The sequence below is a fragment of the Nannobrachium achirus genome, assembly GCF_963921795.1.
Source record: "Nannobrachium achirus genome assembly, chromosome: 1".
Taxonomy (NCBI): Eukaryota; Metazoa; Chordata; class Actinopteri; order Myctophiformes; family Myctophidae; genus Nannobrachium; species Nannobrachium achirus.
Window position 1 is genome coordinate 38,985,188 of NC_137810.1, and position 26,324 is coordinate 39,011,511.

At 42.2% G+C, this 26,324-nt stretch overlaps 2 protein-coding genes across 2 annotated transcripts; both read right to left on the bottom strand.

Annotated features, from left to right (window-relative positions):
• Positions 1-372: 372 nt before the first annotated feature.
• LOC308282950 (solute carrier family 35 member E1-like) lies at positions 373-16,036 on the bottom strand. The gene is made up of 7 exons (XM_080723338.1): positions 15,836-16,036; positions 15,536-15,748; positions 13,357-13,427; positions 9,704-9,841; positions 7,425-7,550; positions 6,220-6,465; positions 373-5,521 (listed from the first exon to the last, which is right to left on the bottom strand). The coding sequence occupies exons 1-7, from the start codon at positions 15,951-15,953 to the stop codon at positions 5,303-5,305; spliced, it is 1,131 nt and encodes a 376-aa protein (XP_080579464.1). The 5' UTR covers positions 15,954-16,036; the 3' UTR covers positions 373-5,302.
• Positions 16,037-18,302: 2,266 nt separating this feature from the next.
• On the bottom strand, positions 18,303-25,831 carry LOC308281687 (mediator of RNA polymerase II transcription subunit 26-like). The gene is made up of 3 exons (XM_080721933.1): positions 25,510-25,831; positions 22,175-22,249; positions 18,303-21,824 (listed from the first exon to the last, which is right to left on the bottom strand). Exons 1-3 carry the CDS (start codon positions 25,570-25,572, stop codon positions 20,154-20,156), a joined length of 1,809 nt encoding a protein of 602 aa, XP_080578059.1. The 5' UTR covers positions 25,573-25,831; the 3' UTR covers positions 18,303-20,153.
• Positions 25,832-26,324: the final 493 nt, after the last annotated feature.

Consider the following 26,324-nt stretch of genomic DNA (forward strand, 5'->3'; position numbering starts at 1 on the left):
TAATGAGTACTTTTACTTTTGGTACTCAAGTAAAACTTTATACGCAGGACTTTTACTAGTAACATTGTGGTATTGCCACTTACTCAATAAAAAACAATACTTTGTACACCACTGGCCCTGAGAAGAGGTGTAAGCAGCAAACTTAAAACACCTGTATGAGTGTTCAATGTTCATCACCCCGAGCTTCCTTGTTCTGTGAGCTTGTAGATCGTCTATTTTCGACAAAGAGATCTGGCGCAGAGAGAAATGCTAGCAAACCTAATAGAGGGCCCTGGGGGACCCCTGTTAACATAGTTATATAGGGTAGTGGTTAATGATAAACCTGACTGACCACCCAGTTTCAGCATCAAGACAACCACGTCATCACATCGGTCATAATTTCACAATGCATTTTATTTTTGTAGGACATTGAAAAATAGCATTTACTAAACATGAAGCAGACAAGACTGTGCTTAGCTGCACCTCTATATACAATGTTTCTGTACCTTGACTGACGCCATAAATAAAAATCTATAAACATTGGTTCAGTAAAAAGTCATCATCCTTTTAACCACACACACACACGCAAAGTAACTGAATTTGTACAACTTTTTACAAAGTAGTCCGTGTCCCCTCCCTCTCAACACTCATCATCAGCATTTACTACATTCCAGTTAAAGAGCTGCACAGCAATAAACAAGACAGTGTCTCAAATCTTCTACAGACTCGAGAGTTTCTGACTTTAAAGTGTGTCAACCATTCTCTCGGCATACAGAAAAAATGCAAGGAAAAGAGAATGATGGGGCTGTGTCTGTCCACAGAAAGCATGTTTTTGAGCTGCCAGTCTTAAATGTCCAAACGGTTACTTTTCAGGATTCAAATTCAAAAGCAGCAAAAGAAGCAGATTCGCAAGCTTGAATTTCAAGCCTGTGGATCTGCTACTTCTGAGTTTTGATGCTCCGAGACCTTCAAGCAGAAGATAGTTCAACTTTTGGGAGAGGAGCGTCGCAGCTGTGAGCTTGTAGATCTGCTCATTTTGATTAGCCAACGTATAAATGGTTGAATGATTGTGACGTTACATTAACTACTTTTGCTGGGGACCCCCTGGACCCCACTTTGAGAACCAATGCTGTAGTGCTCTGGACTTACAGTATATCAAACACTCTCCATTGCTCAAAAAGAAGTTCTCTTTTGCGGACGCTTCCCCCCTCATACTTCATCGTACAACATTGTTGTGTACTAAATATAGCGCATCTACAAGCGTCGCATCATGAAGCGATGTGCGCTTGTAGATTGGCCATTTTTGACACATGTAAATTGAGCACAATACCATGCTCAACATTTTAATAAAACAACACATAATTTGCAATCAAAAGCCTGGCATCACCCTGTGGTTGTATATTATGGTGTAATAGAGGCCTTGCACTGAATGCGTCAAAGCCCATATTACCTTCCATGTTAGGAAACAGCGGTAGCACATTTTTGATATACGATATCATCAATACAAATGCCTTGGTGTGTGATTACTGAATCTTGTAAATAAGTCACTGGGGAACTGTAATTTCAGTCCTTTTCCAATGCACATGAATTATCCTAATTATTGACCACCTGGTGTCCTGGGGCAAAGACATTTGGTGTGGAGGGAAATCCTAGAGTATAGAGCCTTGGGGGATACCAGTCAACCAGGTAGATAGGTAAGTGGAATAGTATTTTCTGTAAAAGGAACTATACAGACATTATGTGCAAGGCCTCTATTAGCACGACAGTCTCTTGCCAAATAGAGCTTTAAAATCAGTTCTTTATGGCAAGCCACACTGAGATGGAGTATAAATTCAACCGAGACAGACACACAAATCAAAACTGGCTTCTTGTCGCTCAATATCAGGCAAGACATGAAATCTATAGATTGACAATTGACATGAATAAAAACTGAATCTAAAAGACAAAGAAGGTGGTAAAGGGCAGTGTAACAACAATCACACTTCTGAATACGTGACTTATTGCACTTACTGGAGCCCTGTATCGGTCTTAACATGCCTTCCCGATTAAGGCCTGGCCTCAATGAGAAAAAAATAAACAAGAGGAAACCCTGCATTGCAGAACCAATCCAAGGTTTTTGAGTGGTCACATTGGGACGGTGATAAGGTTTTCAGAGCAGTGTGCGTAGGTTTGTTAGTGGCAGTTGTTCTAGAAACTACCTTACATTTAGAAGTCCTCAGAGGCAAGCGGAGACCACTTATTGTCTCCGACCGATGCTACATTCCTGCTGGAGACCTGCGATACTTGTCCTCCCCATTCTATCTACATAGAAATACGACTGCGTCTTCAGCCAGTCTCTTCAGTCAGCCAGAGTGGCCATTATCTTACCATCAGTAAAGGAAGCCGAATTTGTACAGCGATTACCAAGTACCAAAATGCATTACTTAAATTCTCATACCTGCCAGAATAAACTTTCAGCATGCTACTAGCAAAAGTGCTTCTTAGTGCACACAACATGTGGATGTAGTCTCTAGTTTGACTGGTCATAAACGTGGCTCCTGGTCTGTTGAAGCACAGATCTGTGGATTAGGCTTTGCACACACAGCTCTTTACTTCCTTAACCACTGTGGTTTTCATTTCCTTATAACCATGGCAGTTAGTATATGATAAGTGGCTGTGTTGGAACAGGCCTACTGGATTACCGTTTGTTGTCAGGCAGAAACCTTGTATTTCCATATTTCATGTTCATTTGTTTGTCTCTCACCCGCTATATTATGCTTCATCGTATGACAGTGCCATGCAAAAGTAGATCTGCTATTTTCACCTATCAGAAAGTGGTTACTGTAATTGTGTCTGTGTTTTTTTATGGATATTTAACAAATGAAAAGTGTTAACAAGAGCTTGTGACTACATAATAACTACATTGGATCCATCATCATAACAGAGTTGTGTTGTTTTTTTCTCCTCCATTTTCTGAAAAGTTGTGGTTTTGGACATACAAGGTTTCCACCCCGACAGCGACGATATACTGTACAAATGTTAGTGGACATTTAGAAAGACTAATACATTGAAGATAACCAGTCCCTGTTTTTCTATCGGAGACACATCTTCTTAGTAAAAAAGAGAAAAAAAAACCTAGCAGGTCCATTTTCAACCACCAACGCTGATCACAAGGGAAAGAAATGTGTGAAAAAGTATAAATTAAAGCCCTGGATGACTCCAGTCAACCTAACTATAACGTTATTATTGTTTTGTTCAACTGGCCACTTCCTTGGACAGGTCATAGACCGTGTTAATGAGCGTACCTCGTCTCACTGTCAAGGTATCTAATGGTATCTCTATGAAGGTGCTGTTTCCCTGGGCCTGGATACGTTTCCAAAAAGTGTCTTTATTACCTTGCAGTTTGAAGACACTCGGCAACAATCAATCTAGCATTATGAAGGGGGAGCTTTTGCCCCATTTTAGTTATTCAATGCGTGAGTCAGACTTCTCAGAGCCTGGGGTTAATGATAAAGGAGGGGACATTTTGAAGCTTAGCCTTCGGTAGACTTGTAACATTATCGGGGGGAGACATTGTTCTGCATTGACAGTTCACATAGCTTAAATTCCCCCTCTAGACGTGTTTCAAGGTATGTTGTTTAACATAATTCTCCCACATAAAAAGTAACAAAACTAAACGACACTTAAATGGGTCTGGAAGCACATATCCTCTCAAAAATGGTCATTTTCCAAAAGGCATTTTTCTTTAATCCAAAAAGTGCCTGCTGATGACAAATCACTGAACTAAAAATCTAAATGTCCCTTAAATCATCGTATGTTACAAATGGAACCGCTCTTGTGGTTAAAGGCCCCTTTTCCCCACGCCAACAATACGCTCACAGTAATTCGTTGACAGTAATTTTACTTCCCTCTGAAAGTAAACAGAAAACAAACTAAAGAAAAATAATAATCTCAAATAATATTAAGGTATGGCTTGCTGTGGAAACAAAGGTTATTGATATGCTTTCAGGTGGTCATCTCTTCTCCATGTCACATTTACACAACACTACTGTTGTGTAACACCTAGGGCTGGGCAATATATCAATATTATATCAATATCAATACTGTGATTGTGATATGAGACAATTTTGGATTTCGTAATAGTGTTGTCTTTTCCAGATCACTTAAAGCTATACTCTGGAAGTTGCTCAACTACTGGTTAGTAGCGGTATTGCTTTTTTCGTCCGTTTTTCGCCCGGGGTCGCCATGGACCACCGGTGCGGGGCCGTGGACCACTGCGACACCTGCGTCTCACCGAGACGCATCCATAGAGGGGTCTCGCGTCCCTCTGCGAGCAGTAACAGAGGAGTAGCAGGCTAGACTCCTACAGCAGCGTAAACACTGTTGCTGAGGCAAGCTACTTCCTGAAAAGACGTCAAGACGCGCTGTGATTGGCCGGTAGTGTATGATCCGCGCTGTGATTGGCCGGTAGATCTGGAGACAACGTATACGGAAAGATGCAGATGACGTAATTTTGTCGCGAAATCCGGGGATCCAGGATCATAGAAAACATATTTACAGAAGGCTTTAGGGGCTGAAATTCATGGAGTGTGTATTCTAAAACTTTAGAGATTTAATAGTTAGGACAAATTAAGATTTGTTTTATTGGAAAAGTTACAGATTATAGCTTTAAGCCTTACTTTCTGCTTTTAAAATGTAAAAACTTTTGAAAATAGCAGATTTACAAGCAATGCATCACAATGTAAGCTATTTGGTCAGAAATCCTGATATTACATTTTGTCCATTATTGCCCAGCCCAACTAACATCTTACACTACTGAAACCAGCGGTTACAATGACTGTTTCTCCCCCACACGACCAGCCCTAACAGTATACCCCTGGAAATAAATTATAAATTATATGCAGCTGTTGGAAAGCAGCGTTAAGGAGGAGGGGGCATGTGCAAGGGCGCAGTGAAGTCAGGACACACTGACTCCCTTCCATGATTGACACATCTCACCGTAAGTAAAATTTTAATCTGCGCACTAAAAAGACTCCCGATTGCCTCTACTTATTAGAGTAACGTTTCCACCAGGCTCGAAACAGGCTTTTTGGTGCGCAGAGTTTATTTCACATGAATGACGAACTACCGGCACCCTGGCTGGTAGGTATGGGACGTGCGTGTCTTTTTGACACATCTCATCGCCCCCGCAGCCCTTAACCGACAAGCACTTGCCTTCAGTCTCTTCAGGCATGGTGAGGGAGAGAAGGGGGGCGGGGGGGCGGGGAGCCTTACGGATCCCTTCCCCCCCCAGGATATACGTACAGTAAAGTCCATCAGAGAAGGCTGGGTGGTGGTGGCGGGGTTACACCACGTACTGGTGGTTCCCTGCTCCGTAGTTCATCGTGTAGGCCTGTCGGCTGTACTGGAAGTGGTCGGTGAGCACGGAGCTGCGGCCGTGCTGGAGGTCCACGACTCCGTTGGCCTGGATCTTGTCCAGGCTCAGGGCCGGGTTGTCGAAGGACGCCAGGTCCTGCTTGCTGGACGGGAGCAGCTTCTTCTCCTTGTTGGCGTCGTACTTGGCCTGTTTGGCAAAAGACCCGGGTAAAGTTATACACACACACATCATTAATGTATAAACACACACACAGGCTGACTGCAGAGCAGGCAGGCCGGGCAGTTAAAGACACTATTGGAATAAATTAGGTATTAGTTACACTACAGTGCAACATGTTCCACTCCATAAATTCCACAAATCTCTGACTGTCTGTGTGTGCATCTGTGCCCAAATATTAAGATGACATAAATAAATATACCCAAATATGGATGAAGTCACATTAGCAAATAGAAAGTAGTAGATCTACGCTTGTAGATTGCTATTTTCAGCATTTAACGTAGAGTAAATACAGAAAGGTCACTAGAGCCCTAAAGGACTCCGGTCAACCACGTATTGCAGTGGTTCCCAAACCTTTTAGCCTGTGACCCAAAAGAGAAATTAGACGTTTGCCCGGGACCAAAACTAGTGAAAATAGAAGATCTACAAGCTCAATCATTTGTTTGCTAATTTATGGAATTTCTTAGATTCGTCTTTTATTTACTTTATGTTCATGTTTTTTGAAAATGTTTTGAAATGAAACCAAAAATTAAGGGTCCCATAAAAACGTGTCCGCGAGCCACAAATGGGTCCCGACCCAGTGTTTGGGAAACAGTGACGTCTAGGGTTCAAGTGGGTAAAGGTTTTGAACTCTTAATTAGGCCCTGTCCCGTCAAACGGACTCTTACCTTGTTGTAGAGGAAGACGCCCACGATGGCGGTCATCATGCCCATGATGTTGTAGGAGGTGACGGGGTTCCGGAGCAGCAGCAGGGAGCAGCTGATGACCATGATCCTCTTGGTGGCGTTGGCCACGGCGTAGCTCAGAGGACTGACCAGGTTCAGCACGCTGAAGGCGATGACGTTCTGCGCAAAGTTACAGAAACCGCTGACCAGCAGCAGCAGGAAGGTGCTACCGAAATTGGAGACGTCCGACTGGGTGGGAAGAGACGGGGACATGACAGCAGGGTCAGAGCATTTCAGCTACAGCACTGAACTAGGCATGGGACGATATGAAAATGTCATATCACGATTATGGTGACCAAAGAAATCACGATTTACGATATTATCGCGATAATCAAAATATCCCCAACATCCAATATCCTGGGGTGGAACATTTGCCAAAAAATAGCAGATCTACAAGCTCACAACGCGTCGCTTGTAGATTGGCTATTTCTTTTGGCAAAGACATTTGATAGAATGAAAAAAAAAAAAAAAGACTATCAAGTACGTATATTATAAGTACCCTTTACCAATTATAGAGGGTTTAAGTGGTAACGGATACGCAGTTCAGCAAATAAAAGGTGAATTGATCCCAGTGCATGACGATGAGGACCATATCAAGATAAATTAAATCGTGTTTATCACGATAAACGATAATATTGCTAATCGTCCCACCCCTACACTGAACTAGTACACTGAACCACTGTATTGATCACACATGATCATGTTTTTACACATTGTTTATACATTCAATACCATGAAGACGGTCTTCCTGGTCCAAGACTGAATCCCACTACAGACTTCGCTCTGTCAGCTTTCTTACCGTCTTGTCTGTCCTACACCGTCCCCTGTTAGCTTTCCTACCCTCAGTCTCTCCTACATTGTGCCCCTGTCAGCTTGCCTACTGTCTGTCTCTCCTACACCATCTCCATGTCAGCTTTCCTACCATATGTCTCACCTACACTGCCTCCCTGCCAGCTTTCCTACTGTCTGGCTCTCAAACACAGTCTCACTCTCAGGTTTCTTACTGTCTTGTCTCTCCTGTACGGCCTCCCTCTAAGCTGTTTTCAACATAAAAGGAGAGAGAGAGAGAGAGAGAGAGAGAGAGAGAGAGACAGACAGACAGATAGGAAAAAGAGAGAAATAAAGAAAGCAAGAAAGAACAAACTCACCATGTCTCCTTGCACCAGGAAAGCAGACAGGTCCACAAGCACCCAGGTTGGAACCATAAAAACGACAGCATTAAATCCCAGAACGTTGAGGAGCCTCAGATGATGAATCCTCGTGTCTTTCAACACCTAAAACACAGCAGGGGACAGCTGTTATGTTATAGTGTGCATTTAACTGTAAACATGACCAATAATGAATGGTCCATTCTCACATATTTATTTTTCTTTTTTAACCAACACTCAGGAGTAATTGAGTGTGTATCTAAATGTGAACAATTATATTGTGAATATGAAATGCACCCAAAATTCATTTGTGCAAATAGAGCACAGAAAGAATAAGAAGAAAAGTGCTTTATGTAATCAGAAAATGAAATCCGCAAAAGCATAGCAGCAAGACCTATACAAATAATAATAATACAACTTACAAACAAATAAAACCATAAACTCAGCAAGGACAGACATCCAAATATGAGGAGACAAAATGGAGATAACAGAAGCAGCCAGGGAAACATGCTCAACAGACCCTTGTAATACATTCTTTCAACACAGACCAGTAAATACGAAGACTCAATCTTTGCTAATGATTTTTTTGTTCGCAGGTAAGGTTTATGTCCATATTAATAATTCCTCTTTGGAAAGTAACCTTGTTCCCGGTTTTATATCCATCTCACTCACAAGACGATAAAGCCTGGGAAATGACTACTGCCGAAGGTATCGAACCATAAATACAGCAAGTACTGTGCTAAATGTCCAGCCTAGCCGAACTTCATGTAGCCAAGACATTTTCTACATTAGTTGAATTGCTCTCATCCCTTCCAAATATTATAAGGTGCTTTCACACATGGCTTTTGCTCACCATTCTCACAAAAACGTCTTTATATCAATTAACTCCTCTGTTGTCATGATGCCATTTCCCCCTTAATTACATTGAAGATTACAGGTATGTTGGAGTTACTGGTATTTAAAAAAGAAAATGCAGAGGAGCAAAATAAATCTCAAAAGAAATGCTCCAGGCTGTTCTATGGTCATATCTATCGCCTGCTTTATGTGCAGTATACAGCCCAGAATAAACTTAATGTTCACACATAAACTTTGGTGGAAATGTTACATCTTCTCATGTCAAATTGCTAGAGCTTTTCACACATGACCTCGAAAAAGAAAAGGCTGTGTATGAAAAGTAGTTAACATTGCATCAAAATCATTTAAAATCACTTTATCCATTTATATGTTGGCTAGTCAAAAACAGCAGCTCTACAAGCTCATAGCACAGCAGTACAGGCCACACTGCAAGCTTGTACATCTGCTATTATTGGATTTTTTTTTTTTATATCGAAAATGTTCTGAAGACTTTGAATAATTTTGAAACAATTGAGAAGAACTGCTATAGGTGATCGTAAACAAACATTCCAAAAGTATAGTTACAGCAGCTCCTTATGTTGATTCATGAAGAAATACAGAGAAATAATTAGCTTCAACACCCAGCAGACACAATGTTCTTCTATTACAATCATGGCCCGATTCAAACCAATCATATGATCATTAAACAGTGTTACTTATTTATTCATGCAACTTATTTATGCATTTTAATTGGGGTTAGATAATGAATAATGTAATGTTTTGGATGACACTGAAATGAACTTTGTAGTCTCACATGGCTGTAAAAGTGGTTGATTGTTGTAATTATCTGCTGGCCAGTGACATAGTTCTGTAGCTAATTCTGGGACGGTCATTGAGCTGCCCATTGGCCTTGCTAAATAAATAAACTAATAAATGTGTTGGTGCGGTGCGGTGCAGTGCTCTACCCAACCAGCAAATGAGACACCATCCTTCACTGTAATTGCTCCAGCAACCCCTACTCCGACCTACACTCAAAGCATTTGTACAGAGTAGAGCCTGGCGCGGTCCACATCGGTCTGGTTGTCTCCCCATTTTGGGCATGCTTTTCTTTGGTGAAAATGTTTCAACAAATTTGAAAAATAGCCGACCAACTAGCCGTGAGCTTGTATATCGGCTATTTTAGAACATTTTTGAATAGGGCTTAAGTGTTTAAATCATATAAATGCTAGTTAAATGTTCACAAGGGTTCACAAGGTTTAATCAAACATATGTTTTTTAATTGTTCAGACAATCTTGCTCTTTTTCCCACAAAACATGGGTCAAAAACATCAGTAATCCATGGTCTGGGACTTTCCGAAAGCGGGATCTGCAACAGACCCAAACTTGCGGCATCGATCTGGACTCTAATTGGGAGCATGTGATCTTGTGATGCTTTCATACTGTACCTTTTTAGAGAAGATGTTCTGAAGCGAGAAGCAGAGGGTAGCGGCCAGAGCACTGATCAGTCCAGACAGATCAAAGGACAGCTCGGTCACGGTGGCCAGCAGCACGCCTCCAATGATGGGGATGAGGGACACATACACCTAACAGATAACAGCAACACAAGGGGGAAAGTAGGCCAGTGTCAGCAGCAGGCGCAAGCAGCCACAAGACAAATAGCATTTCCATGTTAAGTAGGCTGAATCTAGAGCACACAACACAGGGTTTTTATCAACTAAGGTTTTGGGAGGAAAAAGCATCGCTTTGGCGGCGGGTCCCACAGATCATATCAATCAGGGAAAGATACAAGAAACTCATAAATATGCAATGCAGTCGTCCTGTTAAATAAATCCTCCTTAGACTTTTACAGAAGTAAATAAAAACAAAAATAAACAATTACCCACTCAACAACAGAGCACATTATTTTTGAACAATGTCTTGGCCTTCCATGAATTGTATATATATATTTTTTGGATTGTATCAGAATTGTTTACCACACAATTCGGACTGAAGCTATTTACTACTAGCCATTTACTACTTTGGTTGCAAAGGTATTCATCCTTATACCCTATGAATGTATATTCATCAATATATCTTCCATCACTAAATTATTAATCCATTACATTATTATACTGTAGTCTGTAAATATATATATGTTTTGCTGCAACATATAAAAATATAATGAGAAAATGTTGGGAAACACGCAGAGGATTGCATCAACGTGACGTAAGCACAACATTACTCAGTAGCACTCTTACACAAAGTTTAGCCAGCATACTGAAAGGAGAATCTAGATATATTCATATACGGTAGTGCTATCATACAAATAGCTAAATGCCATAAAATACAGCAGACCTCATGTACATCTCCAGAATGAAAAGAGTGTAGAAAAAACAGTTAAAGTGTAGAAAGGAAAGTCAATGTCCTAAGCAGACTAACTTGCTCGGTTAATCATTATTTAACTAACTAAGGTTGATCTAAACAGGATGCAACTTAAGGAAAGGAAACTGAAAGTGAATGGCCTTGGCCACACAGGCAATATAACCTCTGTATACACTGTGTTACTAGAGTTAATAGAGTGTCTGCCCTGATACTGGGAGGTCGGGTTCGATCCCCGGCCTGGTCATACCAAAGACTCTAAAAATGGGACCCAATGCCTCCCTGCCTGGCACTCAGCATCAAGGGCTGGATTGGGGGTTAAGTCCCTGCAACATACTAGTGCCATGACTCATGTCCAGGGGGTGTACTTCTACATCAAGCTGCCTCATGCTACAGAAACAGGAGACAGGCTCCTGTCCCATGGGCCACATGGCTCGGCAATGGCTTACTTAAGGGCCATTTATAGATACGTATGGTTGATTTTGTGTACGTTTGGGGGCGAGACAGTACGTACGGTAATTGCGTTGACATTCATACTTACCGTACGGTCTCTGTGTACAGGGTTCAATAAAGCCTATATGTACATACTATATCCACTAGATGGCACCCAAATGCATCTTCCCAATGAGCAAATGCTACATACATAGCGCCTACATTGTTGACAGAGAGGTTTATAGACACCCTTGGAGGATACACTCGGATTGAACGACACTAACCATCGGCGCTAGTCACTGTGCTGTCTGGGTATAATATAAAAAGGACTGGAGAATGCAGAATGGATGAGCGTGGACACATGCCGTTGCGACCGCCTAGAGCGCAATCCTAAGGGGGGGCGCCGCCGACAGTTAATGAGCCACGGTAGCCACCCAAACCGACCCAAAACCGCAAAAATCGCGTGCACGGGAGTGGAGAGAGACGCATTCGAGAGAGCTCAGCTGGTAGAGAGCGCTGATTAGGCTGACATGCGGGTCTGCGTCCGGCCTGTTCACTGTTCAGCGTGTACTTGTGATTTTTTTGTTTGTTTTTTTACTTCCTCCTACGAAATGGATACAAGAAAAAAAGACGAAACATTTCTCCCTCTACTGCCCCCACGGTTGACACAAGTTCGCCACGGGTAGTTCATGTGTACGTATGTTCTTATCGGTTTTTATCCGTCGGGTTGAGTGTTGTCCGTAAGGTTACGGAGACAATCAATTACGTCCGGACGGCCGGAGGAAACGGATTAAATCACTCTCCCCTTCCGTTTCTTGTGTATTCCTGCGGTCCTTAAGTACTACTATGAATGGTACTTTACTGTGTATTATACACTGTGTTATGCACACACATACTGTACATTATATACAGAATATATACTGTATATAGTACTGTATATAGTATATTAAGCATTCAATTGTTTAAGGACACATACAAATGTTGCTCATCAACATTAACCAGACACTAAACAGACACTATAAGTAGCAAACCACTACAGATGTGGAACAGGACAGGAGTGGATAAAATGGTAGACCAACATTTGTCTACCATGTAGAAGCAGAACAGTCTGCTAACATTCACTAACATTTCACTGGTGGCTGTTAGCAGGTTCTCAGCATGAGCACAGTGTCACCAGGGGTCCGTGTTTAATCTCAACGCCATTGTGTGTATTTGAGATATCCTGACTTGCTCTGCAGATTGATAATAAAGTGTCTCTCTGCGCTCAGAGCTGTCCAAAGTCATAAACTATGTAAACATAGCTGAAGAGAGCACTGTGAGTGCATGCTTGTGTGTTTTGTTTAAGACATTATTGTTGGCTGTACGACGTGTACGTTTTACATCAGGTACCCTTTGGACCCTTTTAAAGCACTGTCAACATGAATCATCTCGTCTTACTGATTAATTTCTTTAATTCCTCATCTTCCTGACAGCTCACTGTGCACAACAGACTGAAGCACTGACTGAACTCAAGTGTTAAAATGTACTTCAACACAGCCCTCTGTGTTGTCTCCGAAACAAAACAAAATGCCAACAGACGCAGTAGCACGTCTCTGACATTTTGTCCAGATACTCTGCATTACTACCAAGCCAGATCCTGCACTGTTAACTAAACATGACGGACTGATGCTAGACTGAGGCTGGGAATGCTAAAGGCAGCATTTCAGCCAAAGTAGGAAGAAATACATAAATAAACCAGCCAATTAATTGCCATTGACCTGAAGCATTTTCTATCCGAGACATTAACTATCGTAAGAATCCAGCTGGCTAGCACAATGTTAAAAGCAACTAGTGAATTGTGGGATACACTAGCTATGAGTGTCATCACAGGACATTAAGTAGGTTACTAGGTGATAGTACATGTGCTATAATGACTGGCTTTCAATGGTGATTTGTTAGATTGTGGAATGGATGCCAGGTGTCTCAAGTTGCCGGTAAACCTGCATAACATTTGTTTCAAATTTGGAGATTAATGCAGTTTCCAGCCTTGACCAGAATGACCACGCATGCTCATAGCTGGGAACTCAACACACACAGCTCATAGCTGGGAACTCAACACACACACACACGCACACGCACACGCACACACACACACACACACACACACACACACAGGATCTATATAGGACAAAAGCCTCTACAGACGAAAGAAATACGAGATGTTGTTCCGGCTCAAGTTATGCCACATCACCACTCCAGCACACATTCTAAAACACATACAGGTACAGTGCAGGTCTTTTGCCAGATTTCCGAGATTGGGCCCACTCACCCTTGTCGTCTGCTTCTCTTTCATGATAATTCTTGATAGCAGCACGACCCATATCGGCATTGTGGCTTTGACTGAGGGGGTTAACAGGGAGAAGAGATCACGTCACATTTTAAATACACACAGTGGTCAGTTTGTTTACTTGAAGGTTGTTCCGTGCCAAAGAGAATGTTAGAAAGAGGACACAGATGAAAGGAATTTTTAAATCGCTTCCAAAACGTAGGAGACAGTTTCTTTTTATAATATGTACAATAAAGCCAATGTCATGGTTCAAATGTCTCAACGTGGTGTGTCAGAGAGACACACCCTTGTCAAACAGCAAAACTTGTCACACTTGAGAGTTCTCAAGACCATAAAGGCAGTGTCTGCGTCATTAACTACCGCACCGCTGATAAGCAAGATTCCACTGTGTCTTGACGGGTATGTGTGTGTTTAAGAGTAGGAGAGTATTCTACAGTGTGTTTTATTAACCTATTAATTAAGACCTGAGGCTGATTCTACAATTCTAAATCAGTAGTTCTCGAAAAAAGAAAAAGAAATCTCGAAAATGTTTTGTGAATTTGTCTAAATAATAATAATCTAAATATTACACAAACTCAACTCAGTGTGTCATAAAGTGACATGCTGTGAGCTTGTATTTCTGCACAAAAAAAAAGTTTTCATGGGTCAAGACACAAAACATGATGTAGCAGTGAAGGTGAAACAGCCACATATTATGTCTAACAGTTCATAATCTATCAACCAAAAGGACTGTCCACAGACAAAGCACTCCCAACTATAAATGTAAATAGGCTATATCATTTCGCCACAGCCATCATTAAAGTGGTGGAGTAGAAAACTCTCCACTTTAAAACAATATGTTCAAAGTTCTAGACTAGTTGTTGTGGCTGTGGGGACCTTTACAAGTTGGGTAAAAGAAGAAGTGCTGTGCTGATTTTTTGAGTGACACAAGCCCCTTGCAGGACCACACATCATACATCCTGAGTGGTAGTTTAACCCTGAGAGAGTACATTAAGTAGGAAGAATCTCCTCTCAAGAGTAAAACTAACACTCAGGATTTTACTGTGTGCTGATGGACAAGTTTAGAGACGTGTTACACCCCCTCAGCTAACGGTCCCTTCTTTTAGCCATCAGGAGCCATTAGTTCAGCTTAAAAGAAGTCACAAGCTGCCCCGTTAGGGGTAATTGAAGTGCACGCCAAGGGTATATCACACCAAGCGTGCTTTTAATCATGACTTTCGGGAGAAACTAACTCAATCAAATCGTGGATGACAAGAAGAGTCGCTCCTCTGTTGGCATTCCTCAGGCAAACTGGAGCTAGCCTAGCTGGCATTAGCAGGGCCGCGTTACCTCGGAATTGGTGACCTATTAATTCGGTGACTCGAGGCTTCAGTGTGCAGTCGTTTTATTACTACAATGGAAATATGTTTAAGGTGCATTTTATATATGTTATTTCGTATGTCAACGTCGAATCAAATAAATTGGAATGTTGTGACTTTATTCTTCAGCAGCATTATTTATCTTTTTGCGAAACAATAATTCTACCTGCTTGCAAGTTGCACCATAGTTATACCATAGTTGCACCATAGTATTTTTTGTGCAACTGTTATTGCATATTATTTAAGTACTATTTCCTACTGCTTTTTTCATGAATGACCCCAATGCAAAAAGCCATTGATCTTTCTTGTGGTCTAAATCCTTTTAGTAGACCTTCAACCTTGTATCTGAACTGTACTCCTGTACCTTGTTCTATGCAAACTTCTAATTAAGTATTCAATGAATCAATGCTTTCTAATGTAATGACATAGGCTATGTTATGTTCAAAGTCAATGAATCAAAAAATAATACTGTCTTCATACTTTATATGTGATTGTACATTAGATTTGGTTATTCGTTTAAATATTACTGAAACATCCTCGAATATACTAGACTGGCGATGCGAGGTTACGAATCTACCCAGAAGAGTCACAGAATTCTCCAGGTTGCCAGTGTCCGTGTAACCAGCGTGTGGCTAACATCAGCTGGCGCATTAAAGGGGGGTGGACACATCAGCAAAGAGCTTCTCCTCCGCTCCGTCCCCCCGGTGCTGCTTCTCCTTCACACAAAAACACACCTAAAAAAAAAATTGTCCCTCAAATAAAAACACCCCCACCACGTACACACACACTGCACTACTACTCACCGGTGTGCGCGTACGACACGGGGACCTTCCATATGCTGAAGTGCGCCGACACGGACGCGAAGTACTTGCCGAACGCCAGCGGGAGGATGTACCAGCGGTAGTAGGCGCGGGGCACGTCCGTCCTCGGGACTCCCCACGCCCGCAGCAGCGGCGGCAGGAAGGCGACGATCGAGAGGATGTGGAAGAGCGACACGGTCACCGGGTACGGAAAGCCTGTTAGAAATTAATAAATTAAGCCTTAAATAAATATGGTTATAACCAAAATAAGACTCAGAAACAGCCAAAAGGACAATATCTTACCGTTCAGGATGATCTTGTTGACTATGTTGCCGCCGGAGCTCACTGTGTACCAGCACGTGCATAGGAAGAAGATGCGGAGCCCTTCTCTGACCGGGGGACGCTCCTCCGCCGCGGCCATCTTCACGATTCGAGCCGAGGAGAGGAGGGACGAGACGAGGCAGTCACCGCACCGACACCGGCACGCAGGCTGTGTTGTTGCGTGCGTCAGTGCGTGTGGTGTGCGCTGTGCTGCTGGAGCTGGAAGTGGTGGCGGTGCAGTGGCTGTCGAGCGGTTCCCATAGCCCGGACGGAGTGAGCGCTTCCATTGGTTGGCTGGTTGTTGTCAGGGGCAACGGTTGTTTTAATTGATCGATTCTTAACCTTTTTAATGTCAAGGACCCCGTTTGATATGAGCCTGGGTTTCTTGATGCTAGATATGCACTAGCAGCACTACTAGGCCATGGACCCCAATTATATTTTATAATATCTATCTATCTATATCGATATATATTTATCCATCTATCTATTACAGTCCGATGGTTCTCAAACCTTTTCGTGTCAAGGACCCCCAAATTGATATGTATTTGTTCTGTGGACCCCCATCCCCAGAAGAGATTTGTTAAAAATAAATTCACGATTATTCAACATTTTCAATACTTTTCCAAAATGTTCAAAAATAGCAGATACACAAGCTTGCACTGCTGTGAGCTTGTAGATCTGCTATTTTTGAATAACCAATGTATAAATGGATAAAGTGGTTAAAATGAGTGTGATACTGTATTAGGTTTTACTTAGGACCCTCCCCATGGGGGTCCCCGGACCCCACTTTGAGAACCAATGGTATAGTCTCTCTCTCTCCCTCTCTATTGTATTTAACACATTTGAAACAAATCTCAAAGTGCTACAAAAGGGCAAAGAAAGAAAGCAAAAACAAAACAAGAACAAATCTAGAGGTATTGACCAGCTCCATATAAGTAGATCAAGGTGATGATGCAGTCGTCTCCATCTATGGATATCCAAGGTTTGATGAGGATCCAGGTGATGATAGTCAGCACCCACCCAGCAGTCTTGATTTGCAAATAAATTCTGTCTTGGCCATATATGGAGCGTCCATGCAGCAACCTCACTGGTTAGACTGACAATATATGGGCAATTGGGCATTCCCTAATATGGGCTTAATATTGATGGGCATAAAAGGGATTCTATTGTATGGGCATTCCCAGATATGGGCTTAATATGGATGGGCACAAAAGGGATTCTATTAGTAACAAGAAATCTTGTGAAATAAATGTTGTCAACCAATCATCAAGGATGATGATACACGAAAGAAGAAGAAGAAGAAGAAGAAGTGTGGTTGCCCTAACAGGGCATCATCTGGGAATCAGATGTAGAGGTCAGCTCCATATATGATGATCTAGGACAGGTGATGATCCAGTCGTCTCCATGTATGGATATCCAGGATTTGATGAGGTCAGTGTCGTGAGTAGTAATTTTAGCTCAAATTTCTATTGATTTGATTAATCATTGCACCTCTAGTAGTCTACAGCCTTCACATATCTACTAAATGAAACAGTTTTGAAGGTAAAGGCATCAGATCAGAGATTAGTTATTACAACTTTGGACAATGCCTGATGTGTATTGATTAAATTGTTCCTGTCAAATGTTATTTATTGTTGTCAATCATTAGCTGGATGTTGCCAGACCAGTGGTTCTCAGAGTGAAGTTCAGGGGTGAAGTTCAGGGGAAATAGGCTAAAATGGGGAAAGAAATCAGTTTCAACTTCTTTTAACCAAATGTTATACTTTGGATTTTCAAAAGTAGATCTACGTGTGTTGGGAGCTTGCAGATCTGCTATTTTGGGAAATGTATGGGGGTCCCTGGCACAAAATAATTTCATAAGGGTGTACGCTGTACGGCCAAGTACATTCGAATTTGGAGGTCCTTGACATGAAAATGTTTGAGAACCACTAGTATGCAGCCTGCTAGACAATAAACCAATTACAGAGTAGTAATCCCTCCAGGTGATGGGATGTAGAAGTACCATTGTGGGACTGACAACACTGAACGTCACTTCCTCGATTCAGGCTTCACCACAGCCCTCAGTGAGACAACGGAGACAACTGATATTCTTACAGAATATGAATACAAAATACTGTAGCTGTAGGGCAGAGCATAATTGACATACAAATTCAATAATTGTAATTAAGCTAATAAGGGTAATATTCTGAAGATAAAACTGACAAATCTGAAGTTAAAACCATGCATGTGCTAGTGACAAAGAAATTATCAGCAATGACTGACTGTACCAAAGGAATTGGAACTGTAAACATGTACATAGGCTACTTATATAAAAGGTGATCAGAAAATGTATAAGACAGTCACAGTTTCAGCATTTTTTTATTAACACATATGAACATGTCCACTTAAAAGGACTAAGTAGCAAATATGTTCTCTTCTGCATTCGACTGAACACAAAAGGCTAATTTCTGTACATTCACTAAGGCTCTGTTTTTAGGGAAAACACAGGTTTCCATAAGGCAAACAATATCTAAAGGAATGGTAATAAGTACAATTTCCAGCATGTTAATTTAGTTTTCAGTTTTCCTCAGTACAAAAGATGCCTTGTCACATCATCTGCTCTGCCATTAATGTCAGTTATTATTTTACAACCTAAATACGCGGGGGAAAAGCAGAAAAACAAAAATCTAGAAGTTCACATTATCAAAAATGTGTCATTTTGGAGATCATTTCCCTGTGCAAGATAGGTTTCTGTTGGAATGTTGCGGTTGCACCATCTAACCAAATCTTTGTAAATAACAGGTTTAATAAATCTAACAGAAATGACTGAGTGTAGTATGAACATATATGGAAAACTGCAAAATGAAGAGAATATGCAAAGTTAAGATAAATAAAGTCATACATGATGGCCTAAACCCCTCTGTTCTCAGTATGTGTCCTGTGAATAAGGAAAGAATGTCATGTCAGTATTTATACTTGTACAGTAGTTACGTATAGTATACGTATAGTTGGGCCAGGTTCATATGTTCTTTTTTCAGCTTTCTTTGAAAGCTGAAATTGTTATTGAACTAAGTTCTGTTTAGGCATCACCAGAACTGTGGAGTGGACCCTAAAACAGAAAGAAAGAATAAAAACTCTGATATTCTGAGGTATGCATGTTTCCTATTATTGGGCAATGTCAACGTGCATTTCAGACATGACATTTTCTCCTGTACAAAGAGAGATAGAGAGAGGAGGAAAGCACATATCAGGGCTTGTATCGTCTCAGCCTGCCAAAGGTTCGAGACATCAACTCAACTGGCAGCTTTATGCATAGCCTTATACCTTTATTTCCACAACTACAGCGATGTATTAGTTAAGATAACTTCCCATCATCAAACACTGATCAGCAACTGCTATTATGACAGGCAGCGTGTCGTTTTAGGCTACTTTCACAGACCGTGTCAAGAAGCAGCACAGGCTTTTCCTGAACTGCCATGACACAGCTCAACCTCTCCCTCTCAGACATGGCTCTTGTGGACTACACCAGTGGTTCTCAACCTTTTCAGACCGTGACCCGCAAAAATATTCATATTTGAACCGGGCACCCCCCACCCCACCCTGACAAGCACTTGGAATTGCAGGAGTTTAGCCATTCACCCGGTTTGACCCGGTTCCACAGATAAACATTGTGAAAATAGCAGATCTACAAGCTCTAGTAGATTTGCTATTTTCATAATCTTTGCCCCTTTCTTATATTATTTGACAATTTGGCCAATGTTTGACCAGTTTTTATAGTTTGTAGATTACTTCTGATGTCCCCTGGGGGTCCTGACCCACAGGTTGAGAACCACTGGACTACAGGAACTAAGTGAACCGAGCCATGGAACTTATTTCCATACGCTATGGCTTGGTTTTCAGATGCGGTTCTCAGAACCTACTTTGGGTCCTGCTCAGGAGGTTGTACTACTAACCCTGAGTACTATTGGGAACCCAGAACTTATACTTTCAAAGATGTTATAAATAGCCAAAATAGCAGATGTAAACTCTCGCTCACACCACGTCGCAACGCGTTCTTAACTAGTAGATTGGCTACTTGCTCTTTTTTGAAAGTTTAGCGAAAATAGCTTATCTACATGCTCACAACCCAAGCTTTGTGAGCTTGTATATAGTTTTTTATATGGCGTACGTCCTCCTTCAGGAGAGGTTCTTGTTCTAATGGAAACGTAAACAAACAAACAACATCACAGAACTTCACGGTTCTGGAGGTTCTGGGTTAACCCTTCGTAGTCGTAAAGAGCCAAGAGCTATGCGAGGTGGAGGCGCTTCAGAAAGCATTTTTTCAGTCGATACACACATACGGTAGTATGTTCAGCTTGCCCTCGTCTCCGTGCGGCTCTAGGGATATGCACTCTGTCCAGTCATACCAATTGTCCTTGGTGTCGCGGCAACCGTTGACCCCGGGCCAGTGTTGTGTGTGTAACCGTTGCAGCTCGTCCTCTGTGACCTCTCGGCTGACCCCCGGTAAGTCAGTAACAGGGAGGTTGGACGCCAGCACGTGCGTTTTCCTCGCCTCTTTGATGTGGTGCTCCTCTTGTTTCAGATACTCGTTCAGGAAGAAGTGGGCCCCGGGGGTCTGGGCCCCCGACGAGGTGAGCACGTTGCTCTGCTGGCTCAGGTACGACTGAATGATCTCGTTCCTCGACAGCTCTTTCCAGTTGGTCTGCTGGAACGGACTGGGAGGAACAGGCACGTTCTGTTTCGGCGCTTCGGTTCTGTGTGGTTCAGAGACCTCCGCCTCCTGCTGGCAAGGCTCTTTATGGATGGAAGTTTTGATCTGACCCGTGGAGGGGTCATAGGTCAGTCTCCTGTCTTTTAACCTGACTGGTTTAGTGCTGTCAGCCGTGCTCTGTCCGTCTAAGTTCACCACGTAGTCCTTAGGCCTGTATTTTTTCCTTTTCTTTTTTCCTGTTTTTCCTATGGTGTCGTTGGCCTCGATGCCCAGCCCCTCGCAGTAAGGGGAGGAGGGAAGAGAAGTGTCAGGAGGCCTGGATGTCCAGCTGCTCTGAGAGTCCATATCTGAGGGGTACCAGGAAGTGTCCATGGTGTGCAAACCCTGAACAGAAGCACTTAAAGGCTGTGGAGAAGGCAAAGGAGAACATCCCAGACCAGAGCTGTCCAGAGACGCGGCACTCTCGACGGGGCTCGACAGAGTTGACGCTTTGGGCGCGGGCGGTTTGATGACGACGACTTCCTGCTTTGGAGTTCGAGGGCTGTGCGAGGAGAGGCGAGGGCTCCCTGTCCTGGGGCTCTTGGGCCCCAGGACAGGGACCCCTGATGCAGCCTGTTCCAGTCTGGCATGTTGCTGCAACACTGACGTTTTGAGTAAGGAGGAAGTGCTCGGGGGTCTGCTGAAACCCGGGGAACTCGGGTGTGGTCTGACAGCGTTGACAGGGATCTTGTTGACCCTGTCATTCTCTAGATGCTCGGATACCTCCCGCTCTGAAGCGTCTGTGACGCCGGAGATTCCGTTCGACAGCGGTCGCACCGAGTTCTGGTTCTTATCGTAGGCTGTTGCTGCCTTGGCGATCTTCGCTGGCAATCGCGGCCCTTCCTTCTGTTCCCCTCTCCGTTTCCGGCTGCTCGGCGGCTTCTCTTCTTTGGGGGAGTGACGGTTGTTGAAGTCATTTCTGCTCTTCAACTCCGGAAGCGCCTTTGCCGAGGGAAGTGCCTTTGCCGAGGGAAGTGCCTTTGCCGAGGGAAGTGCCTTTGCCGAGGGAAGCGCCTTTGCAGACGGTGGAGTGGCAGGGGCGGAGATGTCAGTCCGACAGGGATGAGAAGCGCCGTTGGAAGAACCGGACGTTTCCGTGTGGCCCTTGGATAGCACCTCCTGACCCGGGCCAGGCTCAATCAACTTCTGCCATGTTCGCAGGAGCTTCTTGGCCCTCTTAGCCAGGTCTTCATTCTTGGTTTTCTTCCGGACGTCATTGATCAGCTTTCCCAGACGAGTTTCCTTTAAAGGCATAAGATAAACATCTTTGGTGTCTTAACAGGAACAACACTAAGCGTGAAACACATGATAAGTAAAGGTAAGAATAGATGAGATAAGATCAAATGTAATGTCATGTAAAATGTATAAATATTTACAGTCTATCAACAGTGAATTGAATGAATGAGGCAGCTCCTGTTTAAATTAGCTGCCAAAGCAACACAATTTGAGGAGACTGAAGTAAAAAACATTTTTTTTGTATGACGACATTAAACATATACAGTTGTGCCTATTTTTTCTACTTTTTTCACTCATCTCATGAATTCATTCATGTTCTTGTTTGATTAAAAACAATAATTCTTAAAATAACCTACCTCAAGCGTCTCTTTAGTGATGGGATATTTCTCCAGGTAGGAGATCACTTCCAGGACCATCACCATGTTGCGGATCTGCTCAAACAACACAATCAATTACATTGATTGGTAAAGGGTAAATGGTCCATTAGTATAATATAGCATGTATATATAGCAGGGGAATAGGGAGTTTTTCCTTTCTCATGTGGGAATGTAAATAATCTGATTTTTGGGCAACCAGATTGGAATCAGATTTGGTTCCATCAAGTCTGACAGAAGACGTTGTTTATCTCAGATTCAAATCAGATTTCTAAAAGCAGCATCTCAGTCTGGACACTCGAGACACTGAAGTCTGATCATCGCATGATAGTCTGAGTGTAGCTCACAATAAATAGCTGGATCTACGCTTTTTGAACTTGTAGATTGGCTGTTTTCAGCGAGTGACTGACATCATCATGATATGACAGAGTATAAATAAAGCACTACACAAGCCTCCTATGTCGTACCACAGCAAGATGATAGGTTTGACAATGCCTGAATACACCAATACGATTTGATCACTTGCAAACAGTGTGGACAAATCAGATTTGTCTACAGTCTGAACAAAGCCTACAATTATTATCTTGACCTGCTCTATATGTAAAGTGTCATGAGATAACTTTTGTTGTGATTCTCTGCAATATATAAATATTGACTTGACTATACAGCAGAGACCCGGCAGAACTACTGCAATAATACTGAGAATAGGGACCTGATTTGTCATCTTTATGATTTTCATATGAAATATAAACAATTGTACATAAATGGGGAGATGGGACCTATAAGGAGCCTGAGGGCTAAATATATTATTCAATTATTTGAATGAAGTTTCATGTGTGCACCTGCACATGTAAAATGTACTACCACTGCTGGTTTCAGACTCAAACTGAAATCTCATGCAAATGTACAACTTGTACAAGTTTACCCATAAGTAAGTACACATGACTCTAGTCTAGAGCAGCTACTCTGTCTGGAAAGAACAAAAAATGTATAAATCAACCAAACGACTGAACATCTCTCACACAGCTGTATAAAGGGCTTGTGAAGGGCTTCGTGTTGGAGACAGAATTGGCTGGGTGAAAACCAGTTTGCACAGAAGTTTGTCCAACTATTGGCCCAGGGGGCAAATCTTAAAAGGCCAATGTACATGTTCAGACTTTGTGCAATGTTCAACAATTATGTTTTTGCTCATTTTATATAATTATTTAGAATCTAGATCTCAGCATGTAAGACGGAAACCACAAACAGGGTTGGGTACAATGGGTAGTAAGTAACTGGCGTCATGTATAACTACTTTATAATCAGCTCTGATTACAATCTGAAAAACTTTAATTAGATTACAGTTACAATGTCATGGAATCTTGATTAAATGTTTTGATAAATTTGATTACATCTATACAATAAAGCAATTTCCAAGTTCCAACCCACACCATGAGAGCGCTGCAGGATGGTGGTTTCACCAGGGGAGGTGTTGATAGGTTGTTGATTATGGGGTAAACAATGCTATTTACTTATGAAAGGCACAGCTGACATACAGAGTTTCTCAGCCCTGTAAGGACGTCGGTTGCAAAGTAAACCACATTACACACAGTCAATGAATGGGTCATATTGTTTATCCATGCAAATCCTATGGGACAAATGTGTTTTATTTGCATTGGGGGAAAAATATATATAAACGTATAGATAGTGGAACTACATTTTCTGTGGCTGCATGCCATAATTTTTTATGAACTAATCCAAAAGTATTCAGATCAGTTAACATATTTTGTAATGTAAATGTATGTTTTCTCATGCCAATAAAGCTCCTTTGAATTGAAAAATTGAATTGAACATGTATCTGTCAGTCCTTGTCCATATATGAGCGGTGCTGTCCCTTTTATGCCCATATATGGAGATCCATGATGTCATCAATATTAAGCACATATCTTGGAATGCCCATAAGGACATACTGTGTCAGTCTCATGTGGTCTATGATGTCAGACATCTATGATGTCGGTCCTCTCCATATTTTTTAATTAAAGTCAGCGGTGCTAACCATTCGGTCCTTGTCCCTTTTATGCCCATATATGGAGATCCATGATGTGATCACTGATTAATATTAGATTACTATTGCCTTGCAACTAGTGGTCAGACTCCGTAACCGACAATATTTCAGTAATCCAAACTCTGAACTTCCAAAAATGAAAGGGCATTAACTTTTCAAAGCTTGTCTATGCCAACAGTGCACATATTAGCTAACCAGACATGATACAAGTAAATGATCTTGGAACGACTATTGTCAACTATAATATCCAATGACTAAACTTGTAACAAACATAAAATAAAATCTTTAGCTCCTGGCAGTGGCATCTTGTCTGACATTGTTCCCAAGCAAGCCTCCATTCATTTCTACCACCAGTGGCAGTAGCCTACAAGTGAAGACTAGCTCATTAGCTCACTACACTAGCTCATTAAGCTGAACTATAATCCTTAGTACCACTGTGTTACCAGCCGTCAAGAGCGTTGTCAAGCATGCAGGAGTTCAGGCTTTCATTAAAACACGTCAATTGGGTTGAACACACATCGATTTTCGGCCGTCAGGCTATGTGATCTCGTCCAAGTCCAACACTGAGTGACACCGCTGCTAATCATCTCTCTGAACAACTCTCTTATTGACACTCAGTGGTGTAAACTGTAAAGTAACTAAGTAAATGTACTTAAGTATTGCATTTAAGTACAATGTTGAGGTATTTACTTGAGTATTACTAATTTCCAACACCTTTACTTACTTCTACTCCACTACATCTCGAATCTACATATTGTACCTTTACTCCACTATATTTGACAACTATATATAGCAAGTTACTTTGTAGATTTTGATTATTATTACTAAGCATACATTAGCCACTTCAGCCCTATATACATTTTGGCCATTTGAAAATAATGCCATTTTCAAAAGATATTTATACAATTGAAAGCTTGTGAAATGGGACATTCTGCATAATGAGTACTTTCTACTTTTGGTACTTTAAGTACATTTTGATGCCAATACTTTTGTACGTTTACTGAAGTAAATGTTGGATTCCGGCCTTTTACTTCTAAGAGTATTTCTACTTGAGTAAAAGCAACATGCAACGAGTACTTTTTCCACCACTGTGTTGACACTTCATGTTATGCTTCTCTACACTCCGCTTTGTGTGTAATGTCAGCCTCTGGGGGAGGATTCAGGCTGGGCAACAGCCTTCTCTGTGTTTTTCTCGCTCTGTAAACGGTTCGTTAGCCAACGGTTCTGGCTGGGTTCTCCGCCGGGTCCGGTTCGGACCAGCGGCGCTACTCACGTTGCTCTGGCCGTCGACGGCCGCCAGCAGCCGGTCTCTCATCTGCTGCGGGGTCGCTGTCATCCTCCAGCCTCTCGGGGAGAGAGAGAGAAAGCAGCAGCGCTTCACTACGGGCGGCCTATCGGCGACAAACAACCCGCCCCGAGGAGAGCCACTAGCACCATTGTGGTATGATGCCCGGCCGCCAAGCTCCCCCACGTTCCCCGGCCGGAGCGGACCTGGCGAGGCTCTATAAGTGTGCGAACGGAGTGAATAATCCTCTTTGGGGGAGTTGTTGAGCTCGTCAGACAGGCTTCATGGCCTCCATCATCACGGTGCTGCTGCTCCCGTCTCTCCGAACGCTCCTCTCTGAGCCGCAAAGCATGACGGGACATTTCTCCCCCTCTCCTCGCTTCTTCTTTGGTTTTAATGGCTGCGTTGCAAACCAACACCGACACCTACTGTATGGATTTAAACAGTAATTCTCAAATATTTTCACATAGGCCAAAAGGCCCATTCCCACTGGGCCAGATAACAGATAAAAAAAATCTTTCTCCAGATATTTTTCCATTCAAAGTGGATGGTAGATACAGATAAAAAAATATCTGCCACAGATAACTTAAAACTGTATTTTGTATAGCAAAGAGCTTGACCAGAAGAATGGAGAATCCACAACTCAGATAGAAAACAACATCACACAACGACAATTAATAGCGATAAACATTTTTGTGTGAACTCAAGACAATGGGCCCGATTTATCAATCTGGTCGTAAATATAGTGAGTGTACATAAAGTGACTAAATCTGGTTTATATTTCTGTCTTACCTTCAAAATCC